General features: G+C 42.6%; 1 protein-coding gene across 1 annotated transcript in view; it reads right to left on the bottom strand.

Annotated features, from left to right (window-relative positions):
• The window catches only part of PDK2 (pyruvate dehydrogenase kinase 2), an 85,279-nt gene that overhangs the window by 36,801 nt on the left and 36,244 nt on the right, over positions 1–12,234 (bottom strand). The window contains exon 3 of the mRNA XM_086923966.1: positions 1,591–1,662. Coding sequence (XP_086780092.1) covers positions 1,591–1,662 — 72 coding nt within the window. The remainder of the gene's footprint in view (positions 1–1,590; positions 1,663–12,234) is intronic.

A 12,234-nucleotide genomic window follows, 5' to 3' on the forward strand; every position in this document is an offset into this window, starting at 1 on the left:
CAGAAAGCAAGCAATAATAAAAGCAAAAAGTTCCATAAACACCGGAAAAACACTGTTTCTGTTATTTTTAATAGTGAAAAAATGTATAACCACTGACAACCATTGTTATTTTAAGGTCCTGAAATCGCTTGAGAACGCTAAAAAAAAAAACACTAGAATTTTACAAAAATAGAAACTGAAAACAGGAAAGCCTAAGGATATTATTAATTTCTCGCATCCAAAATCTACAAAAAAAAAAACACACAAAACATCACACTGATAAACAGATGCACGATGACCTGGTAAACCAGTTATTCAGGTGTAATTCACTGCAGAATTATTTTACACATTTCACAAAAAAATGTTATCCAACACTAATCCAAACAGAACTGTCAGACCTCTTATCACCAGCCCTCAGACCAGATCACATAATGACATGCTTTATAAACACAGGCACACTGCAATCACACTAGGGTCTGAAATCACACATTTCTGATAGACCCCCATCAAAACTTAACTCCGGAACCTCATCATTAAACCAGAGTGAGACACCACTACTTTTACAGACTTGTATATGGCCTTCATAACATTACACTTCCATCAAAGGCTTTACCAAAATCAGACAGATCATCACACGCTCAGACGCACACTAATACAACAAAGCATCCTGGTAGAACGTTATACTTGCACCTATATTCTGACCCATTTCCCATACTTCAGCACCACTTAACATGACATAATACCTGTATCTACTCACTTTTACACAGCCATTCATGAGATCAAACCTGTACTCAAAACTTCAAAACAGCCTGCAGCGACAACCTGGCCTACCTTAAGGCCATTAGATATTCCGTTCTTAATTTGTGTTGTGATTTCTGCTAGTGGGCAACCGTGCTCACGTTTGGGAAACACAGACTTACTTTTTATCTTCAGACAATGACTCTAAGCAAGAGAGAGAGAGGCAGAAAATAGAGAAATTAGGAAGAAGAGTAAGATAGGAACCTGTGATAAAAGGGAATAGCAGAGTACACAAATAACTTGCAAGAGTGAGATTAAGGGACAGCAATCAAAACTAAGAAGGTCAGATTTCGGCAGTGTCAGAATCCTAACAAAACCATTGGGCTTTTGCTTTTTGTTACAAATTAGGCACTGGATATAACGTGACCTGATATCAATCACATCTGCTTTCACAAACCTTCCCGACACTGACACTCGTCCAGACTCCTACTTGCACAAATCCCATAAACCCGGAAAAACAGATTAAATAGATCCTGCACTCGAACCTTACTTGCTCATAAAGTGTGGAACCACTTGCCACTAATATAGGAGCCTCTTCCTCACTTCTTGAATTCCGAAACTAGCTGAAGACCTGGCTTTTTGACTAGTCCCACTAGGCCCTAGGTGTGCTTAGACACACACCTGCTCAGTGCCAGGATACCCTTTCGGGTGACAGCGTGCTCTACAAATCTGCATATAATAAGAATGTCTCATTTAGAAATGCTTCAAACCAATTTGACACATCACACTGATCTCACCCTTCCACATAAGCTAGCACAACATCACACATACATCAATTTCCTTAATTGGATATGACTTGAGAGCTGCACTCACTGTTCAAGGGTGCTCTGGTCCTCCGGACTCTTATGAAGAAACTCCAGGATGTCCAACAAACTCTGAACATACCTGCGGGGGATCAGTAAAGAGAGTGAGGGTGTGAGATTAAGAGGAGGAAGATGAGACAAGAAGGAGAGAAGGGTTAAACTGTGGTCAGTACGCACATATTGGACAACAAAGTACACCAGATGCATGATTTAGACCGATGTTTGCAGCGTAAGGGTGCTGTGGAGAGCTTTAGTACACAACCACCTCATCTATCTTTGAGTTTGTAAGCAAACATACTGCTGGAAAAGATACAAATAAAACTACTAGAAAATATTATTTGAAATGCATTATGAAAGTATCGTACTCAACATTAAAATTTGTGAGCATCAGATTAAATAAATTCAATTTATAATGAAACCAATAGATGTTCTGGTTCAGGTTTCAAGCTTTGTTGGCACATTCAGACTCAGTAGTTTTTGGCAGACAAAATGGCATTTAACAACCCATAAAAAAGCATTTTTGCAATGAACACTCCATAGAAACAGGTTTTTTTTTTAATTTTATTTTTACAGTTTTATATTGCGCAGGCATGGCCCGGGAGCATTAAAGCACTTTTCAATCACAAAGTCAAGTTACGCGATTCAAGGTAATGAACAAACTATCCCAATACATCAAAACATACAGCTGCTAAATACATATAAAATAATGTCAGTACGGAATGGAATGTGCAAGTTAATAGACAGAATCAAAACAAGTAATTAAAGAGGTCACCTAAACAATGAAGTCTTATTCTAAGCACACGTGTTGGAGGAGTGAACATAAAGGTAGTGTTCAAAGGAAATGAGAATATAATTAGGAGGGAATAGGAACATCACTTCAAGCAACAGTACGAGTAAATAAACAAGGAAAGGCAAGCAGGTAAAAAAAAAACAAATAGAAGTGCAACAAGGTTCGAGGTGAGTTACCAGAATTACAGAGTCTGTGAAACAAACCAGTGTGAAAACAGGAGCATGAAGTTGGAAAATAAAAGGGAACAAGCAAAAACAAAAATTCCAGACGCCATTGAAGGGAGGCTTTATAGTTATTCAGTTCCATGTGCAAGCACTGAAATCCCTGATATTTACTTCCAAGCTGTTTTGTTTTGCAACCTGAGCAGGAATCGTTGCATTAGCAATTTGGGCACGTAACTAAACACAGTAAATGATTCTTCCAGGGATAATCTAGTTTTTAATCAGAGATTACTGATTATGGTCATCAGGTCAGCCAAGATGGCCATCAAAGGAGGTGTAGGGCGAGAGCATATGTTTTGACCTTTAAATAGCTACTTCATATTTCACAGTCTAGAATTTTTCAATTTGACGTTTTTCCCTACAGATTTTCTTCTGCGGCCCTTCACCTGCCTGGGTGTAAGGATCAACTTGGATTGGTAGATTTCCAAGCTGATGGCCTTTCAAGTTAATATTGACAACAAAGTTTTTGAAAGGATGGGGTTTATGCACCTAATAACAATGGAATTATTTAAAGGCTCCCATTCTGGGATGCAATCCAAGTCAAACACACTCTCCTCCTTAAACTTGACATTGTGCCGTCATCCAACATCTTTTCCACTATTCATGTGCTTGGACTTAGGGAAGACAGTCCTTCAGGCTGAGTTCCACTTCAGCCGTGCAGCCTTATATCCTGCACCCTAACTATCATGAACTAATCGTGGTCCGTTCGAAGCCAAGCTGGCCCTGTTCTAGTGCTCTTATTGACTTTTATGTCACTCAATACTTCCATAAGCCCTGCTAGACAGCTCCCAAAACCACTCCTTAATCATACACTTCTGATGGTTCTTTTACCTAACGAGGCCCATAAATTCTCTCCAATAGCTCCCTAAGCCAAAGATCACTCTTGTGCCGCCCTTACCCCACTACTTTGTCACAGAATAGATTCCCCTTGACCTTTCTCATAAATCAACTGGTCATTTCTTCTCAAGAATTAACCCTTCCCTCGACACCCTTCACATCCCCCTACAGTCTTTACACGGACACCTTCCACAATCCTTCTCCTAAAGGCAGGCTCTTAACCCCTCCAGAGACAGGCTGAAACAATGTGGCATAAATCGGATCATAAACTCTCTTCTACTGTTCTTTAAGTTTACTCATCCATATAACTTTTCCAATCGATCTTGGACACCTTCTGTTAAGTGATCAGAAACTTTTTCTGAAAGCTTGCTAAAGCTCCTCATCCTCATCCGCTGAAACATGAGGGATCTTTTTAAGTCCTAATACTCTTGCCCACGTTGCACCAATACTTTTTTTATTATTTATTTTTATTGAGTATAACAGTTATTAACATAACATAAACCACCGCAGTATTGATCAATATTATTGGAGCTAGTGCATTTCAAGACATGCATTGTACCGGTTATCCGACATTTCTGTGTTTTACATAGACTTGGTTATTTACAGTCGGGAGAGCTGTATCTTGACACATCATCTTCATAAAAAGCACACCTCTTTTAATCAGCCAAGCTTAAAAGTTGCCTCGCGGATCACACATGAATCGGAGCGCATATGTACCTATGTCTGCTGCCAGCAGCCAGTGACCTGCTGGTTAATATGTTTACAACGCGGTGGTTGCGGAACCGGGCCTGTTGTGTTTGTCTAGGGCCCATTACAACGTATCCCCCTCCATGGAACGTATCTTTGGGGCGGGCCCGGACCGGCACAAGTTCCCAGTAACATGTCAACTGGTCTCTGCAATATGTAAGATCTGCTACACAGGTTTTTATGGCTGGGGGCGTTGTCTTCCCCGAGTGCATGGCTACTCACCTTTTTGCCAGAAGTAGGAGCGCTGTCTACCTGCGGTCGGAATGGTTCGCACATATCCCAGCAGCGCCTCAAAGGGAGTTTTTGTCAATTTTTGATCTGTTATGTCCTGTATGTGTTTCAACACCTCAACCCAGAATCCAGCTATGAACCGGCATTCCCAGGCCTGATGCAGAAATGACACCTTTGATGCCCTGCTTCGCCAGCATTTTGTGTCGGGCCCTATGCCCATGCAATGAAGTTGTGTCGGATTGCGATATAAGTGGTGCAGTAATTTGAAGTGTATTAGTCTGATGCGATAATTTGGGAAAGCTTCTCTAGTTGACCGCAACAGAAGGTCCATTGTTCATCAGATAAGGCAACGCCAATATCTGTATCCCAAACGCTGTGCGAACTAGGCGTGATGACCTGAGATTCGGGGTTCGTGATAGTGTATATGCGGGCTATCAATTTGCGGGCTGACGTTTCTGTAAGAATGTGCTATAGGATAGGAGTGGCGAGGGACAACGGGGAAATATTGTACCTTACACTGCATGATGCCCGGAGCTGGTGGTATAGTAGCGTGTCTAGTGACGATGGTTGCGGGGAACCGCTCAGTTGCTGGAGTGTGAGGAATTGGCAGTCGGGGTACAGATCACTGAATGTATCCAAACCTTCGTGTGTGTGTGTGAGCCCAGGCGACTACTCCATTAGCGGGGGAATTTGTTGGTTGTTGGCTAGTGGTATGGATGGTGCGTATATCCGGTTCAGGTTTGCCCTCCTACAGAGTCCTCCCCAAGCCCAGCGCATGGTTTCTGTGGTGTCAATTTCTTGTCTAGGGCATTTATAACTTTGATACAACGCTGTTGACAGTGGCAGGGGGCAACCCTGTCTATTTCGAAGGCGACATGTGGCTGAAATGGCGTTGGGTGTTGCCAGAAGTGCAAATATTGGGCCTGTGCACAGTAAGCATACAGCACAAAGTCTGGAGCCCCAAGGCCACCTTATGCTAGTGATATTGTCAGGAATTCCCAGGATACCCTAAGTTGTTTTCCAGCCCAGACTAGCTCCACCAGGCTTGATTTGAAGTGTTTGAGAATTGTGCGGTTATAGGGATGGGAATATTTACAAATAGATACAGCGGTTTGGGGATGATTATCATGTTTTTAATTGCGATGCGACCTGAGAGGGACAAGGGCAGATTCTTCCATCTTTAGAGTCGTTCTACAATCCATGACATTACCCGACCGTAATTGGCCGTCCAGACTGTATGTATGTCCCTGCTTATCCAGAAGCCTAGATAACGTGTTGGTCCGTCTGCTAGGCTCTCGGGAATTCAGATTTAAAGGCTGCTTTACCTTCTATAAGTGGGAGAATCGTAGACTTGGACCCCTTAATGTGGATTCCTGAAATGCCCACATATCGCATAAGCTCTCTGATTACAGGCGCGAATTTAACAGCGGGGTCAATGATGTAAAGGGTGAGGCACTATCAAGCCCCTGGTAGTGAATCCTATACCCCTGTTCGTGTGGTGTTGTCTTAGCCTAGCCACAAGCGGCTCTGTGGTGATAGCAAACAGTAGGGGTGATAGTGGGCATCCCGTCGGGTACCTCGCGAGGTAGTGATGGGATCAGAAATCAAACCGTTTATCTTCACTCTTGCCTTGGTTGAAACATAAAAGGAGTTTATTTTGTTGTATAAAAGGTATGGCTCATTCCCAGCCGAGTTAGGAGTATGAAGAGGAATTTCCACTCTAATTAATCAAATGCCTTAGGGGCATCTAATAAGGCGGCTATAGCAGAGACATGTGGAGCGAGATAATGCATCAGCGTAAAGAATGTCCTTAGGTTGTGAGAGGTGGAACGACCTGCCACAAATCCAGAGTGATCCAGACGTACGATGAGAGGCTGCAGTCTGTTCGCCAGTAGTTTAGCAAATTTTTTATTGTCTATGTTTATTAGAGCAGGCGGTATTGTCATATAGTTACTGTTTTTCTATATATTGTGTTAAGTTAGCATGAGTTTATTAAATGTTTAAACAACATATTTTCCTTCGGCTTCAGTTTGCACACGACACATAATTGTTATTGTAGCTTTCAACCTAGACGAAAGATGTGATTTATTTGAGAATAATATGTTATTGCTCTGATATCAGTTGTGCTTGGTACACTTGGTACACTGTCTGCACACTGAGAACTGCACTCTCTAAGAATAGAATAACCTAACACAAGGTTGCTGGGAGGCCTGATCCTCGCACCACATTAGACATAACACAAATAATGTTGCTGCCAACATTGGGCTCTAAGCGGGTTTAAGATAGAGTTACCGAGAATGCAAAAACACACTTGATGGTGCTTCGCATGCAGAGAGCTGGTAGCTGATGATGAAATCTTCTCCTACTGACATTTAGAGGTATGGGCCCGCCCTGCTAAAACCCAAATGAGACCTTCTTAGATATAATATAGAATGCTAAATAGGGTGCACGAAATATAGGTGATACAGATTTCTATTGATTTTTGCATTATAATATGCTATCACCGTTCGCTTACTATGGATTAGTGATTATGCTGATAACTCTGATTTTTATAATATGTATGCTGGTATTATATAGGATACTGCGTTTGAGAACCTTGCATTGAAAAAATAAATATTTCAAACTTGCATGTGTGTTCTTTTACTCCCCGTTGTGGTTTGAAATGATTATAGAGCGAAAGAGTGTTCATGTGTTCCACGATACCTGAGGTAACCCAAGTTCATGTTCTGGTTTGTCTAAGACATTGGGAGTTTGTTATGACCAATGAGACACTGTAGATAGTTCGGTAAGGGGATTTTGGATACTAAGGTGGGTTTTGGGTCACCCTAATTCACCGAGGTTCTAGATCTCTTTGCACAGTTCTGTGGGAGAACGGAAACCCTGCTGCAGTATAAGTCGTATGTGGTTGGGTCCTTGCCTGGCTAGAGCAGCATTATAATGACTGCTACGTGCATGGATAGTGGAAGTGACCCTTTTTGTAGCGCCTCCTGGTATACCTCCAGCAGGCGAGGGGAGAGTCACGTATTCTTTATAAAAAGCAGAGGTAAACCAGTCTGCTCCGGCGGCCTTATCCCCGGGAAGGCTCTAGATGACTCTTTGGATGTCCTCAGCCGTGAACGGCACATCCAAGTATTCATGATGCGCCCCGCTTAGCCACAATAGCTCAAAAGAGTCTAGGTACCCTTCAATTTCTGAGTCTGAAGGGGTTGTCTTTGAGGTGTATAGTTGGGTGTAAAAAACATAAAAACATAAATTGTGCCCAGGATTTGAATTGGAGAATGGATCGGTGATGCATCAGGGGGTTGTAGCTCAACAATGTATGAGGAGCCTCTGGACGGTTTTAGTAGGTTAGCCAATGTCTTACCCGGGCTATCTCCCTCCCCGTATTTGCGGGCCTGTGCATGCTTATGCAGGAATTTGGTTTCCCTTTCACCCTCATGTTGGAATTCAGTTAATTTTTCTCTCACTTTAGCCAGTACTTCAGGTGTTTGGGATTGGAAGTATTGGCGTTCTATGTCTTGGATTTCTCCCTCTATTTTCGTGAGGCAGCTGAAGATGTCTCCCAGAACTCCTGACTGCAGGGCTATGCAATCCCCGCGAATGACAACTTTGAAGGTCTCCTAAACTGTGCCCGAGTCCACTGTACCTGTGTTGTGTTCGAAATATTCCATTATTTTGTTCCAGATCTCTTCCTTAAATACCGTATCTAGCAGCGCATTTAGGGGTAGGCGCCATGTGAAGGGCTTTATGTAAGGCCTCGGGATTTGGAGCTTGAGCACCACCGGTGCGTGGTCCAACAGTGTGCTAGGTAGTGTATGGCCTCAGTTATCCAAGAGTGGATGCCTTTGGATGTGAGCCAAACATACAATCTGGACTAGGCTTTATGGTATTGAGACATGCAGGTGCCCTCTCTGGCATCCAGATGTAAAGCGCGTCAAGTGTCTACCAGGTAATGATCTTCAATTATGGTGCGAAGTGTGACTGCCGATGGTGAATGATGGGTATGAGATGCGCCCACTCTGTCTCTGCGGTTTGACAAAACAACATTAAAGTCACCCACCCAGAGTATCACAGAGCCTCCCAGGGTGTGGATCCCCTGCCACACCCAGTTAAAGAATTCGGGATTGTCTGTTTGGCCCATATATGTTTGCTAAAGTTATTTGCTGTCCGTAGAGTCCACCCTTCAATATGCCTTTTGGGTCAATTATAGCTCGTTCGCTTGTCCATGGGAGTCCTCTGCGAATTAAGAGCATGATTCCCCTAGAGTAATTAGTGTAGGATGAGGTGTGAATGTCCCCCCCATTTGCTGGATTTCAACCTGGCCTGTGATGTTTTGTTTAAGTGGGTCTCTTGTAGGAAACAAATGTCTTACTTTGTGCCTGATTAGATAGGAGTGTACTAAGCTCGCTTTTCTATGGTCATTTAGACTGCATACATTCTAGGTACTGCAGTTTCATTAAATCTACGCAGACTTGTGTCAGGTCCAGGTTGGGAGCGACTGGCCCTGTATGTAATAAGACTGTGTGCAATGCTAGACATGTAGGAAGGAATGCATACCGTGGAAATGAACATCTATGGGTCGGTGTTGTGTGTCTTGTGTCTTGGTGGAATCATGCAACAGCAACATTTTCAGCAGGACATTTTGCAATATGGAACAGCAATAACAGAACCTAACCCACCCCCTCCCACACAAACCCCCAATTAGGTTGAGTAAGTATCCCTCCCATTACCCCAAACCAGAACAACTATTTCAGAATAGCCAAAGAGGCTACAAGAGAGTTATTCCATGGGGAACGAGGAGTTGGCCGGCGTGCACCCCTGCCAGTTAAGGCTGGGTGGCCGAGCCCTGAGGAATCTCAAATTATGATTTTACATTTACTATGTGAGATGGGGTAATGACACAGCATTTTAACAAGAAGATAGGCAGGCATGACATGAGTGATATTTAGACCAGTCTTCCAGAGCATAGACAGAGAGAACCCTTAACAATAGTTTTTTGTATTATGTTGAAAACCAAACCGGGCAGAGGTACGGAGGCAGTGCTTCAATCATTGCCACTCAGGTGGCCTTCTGGTGGCGCGCCACCCGTTTGCTTTGGGCCGGTTTGTGTCCTTGCCGACTGATTGGCGAATTTCAGCGCGGCTTTCGAATCTGTGAAAATGAGAGATTTGCCTTCAGCTTGCACTCTGAGCTCTGCAGGGTACAGTAGAACATACTTAGTTCCTGATTGTTGGAAGCAGTTTCTTGGCTGGAACAAACTACAGTCTGAAACTGCTGAATTAAATCCGTTGCCTTGATACTGCACCGATCAGTGTTCGCGGGTTCACCCCCAGTAGGGTGTCCGTGACCCTAGAGGGCACTCAGACGGGGCCGCAACCACCGGCCTCCAGCACCAGCGCATCGCAGGGATGCCGATTCAGCAGCAGCTCCCGCTACGTTGCTCCGACGTGTGCCTCGGGATCGCGTTCACTTGGTCGCAACAGGCCCAGCTTCACCTCCGGCCCCCGGAGACCTAGGATTCTGCTTGCGCCTCTCCCAGGCAAGTTTCCTGTGGGTGGTGCTGTATCAGCTAAGAGATTAAGGCAGGGTTTTGTAAGGATGTGTGCCCTCGGCCGGCAGAACCCTCTTAGTGAGAAGCCATCGTGCTGCTTGGCTTGACCATGCCCCCCACCTTGTACCACTTCTTAAACCCACTTTAATGCTGTTAAACTGCCCCTCCTATGGTGCTTTACCTCTCTTCATCCTCTCCAGTACAACAACCATATCTCATGTGAGAAAAAACTACAATAACAGTGCTTCAGCTCTTTCTAAACCTCCCTTTCCTTTTTCATTCGCCCAACCTCTCATAGTCATTCAGGTACCCTTCTTTTTCTACCGTGTGCTCCTCTTCTGCTTTTATAACTCTCAATTGCTCCTCTACTTTACTGATATATATTTTGTTGAAAGAAAAAAGAACAAAAGGCCTATTTAAAGTAAAATTACCCAAAAAAACATATCAAATTATCTATAGAAATGTTGTTAGGAAAATTAATAAAAGTAAAACAATTATCTGTTATACATGAACACATTTAAATTGCCAAAAGATGACAAAATCCTACCTGTCACATGCAATTCCAGGCACTTGCAAATACATCTGAAATAAACTGATTCCCGATTACATAGACAATACTAACAATGTTACATATTAATGCTGTTCTGAGATCCAGTAAGTTTTAACACCAAAAATGGATTCACTTGAAGCAACTGATAAAGCTACCTGTCCTAGTCATGTAAATAAAAAACACAAACCTCTATTTAATATGCATACTCTTAAGATGTAACAGATTTTACTAGCCCAGTTCTATTAAATCACACACCCTGGATATGTGAAATGTTAATATTTTCTCAAAAATAAATCTATGTGGGACTGACTGTCACTAGACAAAAATAGGATTCTACGAATCACTTCAGGATCTAGACTTCCTTAGCTGACCAAGTCAAATCATTTGGAGTCGCAGCAAAAGGGATACTGTCCAGTCCATTTTGTCGGTCACACCAAAGTTATCATGGAATGACAGGCCCTAACCTTGGCTGACTTGATTTCAAGCTCTGAACCAATGTCTTCGATTCGATTGACGCAGACTCTAGCATTCCTTCTAGCGTTTTCCTCAGTACATAATTCCGGTGTGCTAAGAAATAACCTAACTACAATTTTAGCAGAGTAAAAGCAGAACAAAGAGTTGTCCATGTTTTTTTCTAAACCAGATTTAAACCCTGTATAATATTTATATGCTCTGCCCTTCTATGGACGTAGTATCTTTTCCGTTTGAAAAAAAATCACCCAATGACGTTCCACACAATGAAATTGTGGACAAGCAAGAGTCACTTGCCCTCAAGTCAGTTATGTTTAGCAACAGATGAGCCACTAAATGTTATTACCTTCATCTCTGTGTTTTTTCATTATGAAGTGGTATGTTTTGCGGTATGATGCTTGTTAATCAATATAGCACTACTTCATCTGTGTAAGCTAAGGCTGGCACAAAATGTGCCCCTAATTTTGAAGGATAACTATGCAACGTTATAAAACCTACTGCTAAATCTGACAAACCCAATCTGCAGAGACTCACTTCTGGAATTACTATGCAGGTTTTCAATAACGGTGAGCAAGACGTGTTACACATTTCTAATTGTTTCCCTTCATGCCAAGAGTCCATTCCCCAAATGAGATCACGATTTTCGGAATTAAATAGCCTCACATGGGGATGCTGCTATCTCAAGCCTAAGAAACGGCACTAATCAAGAACCTCTTACATACTTTAATGAAATATGTTCAGTTTTCTCATCATCCAGTCTTCAGTTGACCTTCACAAAGGCAAAGGACTTCTTCTCGTTTTTACAATCTGCATTTACCAATGAATTTGCCATAACAAAAACTTCCATACGGTCTGGATAGATTAGCTTCCGCTGTTCCAGAACCAACTACTACAGCAAACCTTAAAACGGGAACCCACATCCACTTAAGGATCCATCTACAAAGCTGGACTCTGCGCCCAATATCAAAATCATTACTGAATGAATACAACCTAACAGACATTGCCTTATGCATCTCTAGCTGCCATGGTAGGAAAACTTTCATCGCTCCAGAAAACAAGTTCAATCACTGGCTGACATTAGTCCTCAAAACCATCATTCCAAAAAAGACTTCTACAAAGCATCCAGAAAGAGGCTAAAAGCAAAACAAACACAACGATGAACTCACTTACTATATTATTCCAAAATCTATAAAGTCGCAGTTAAAAAAGGGCAAAAAGTATCTATCACTCCTGTAACTTATATAAAGCTAAAGCAA

This window comes from Lissotriton vulgaris, chromosome 5 (assembly GCF_964263255.1).
Source record: "Lissotriton vulgaris chromosome 5, aLisVul1.2, whole genome shotgun sequence".
In the NCBI taxonomy this organism is placed as follows: Eukaryota; Metazoa; Chordata; class Amphibia; order Caudata; family Salamandridae; genus Lissotriton; species Lissotriton vulgaris.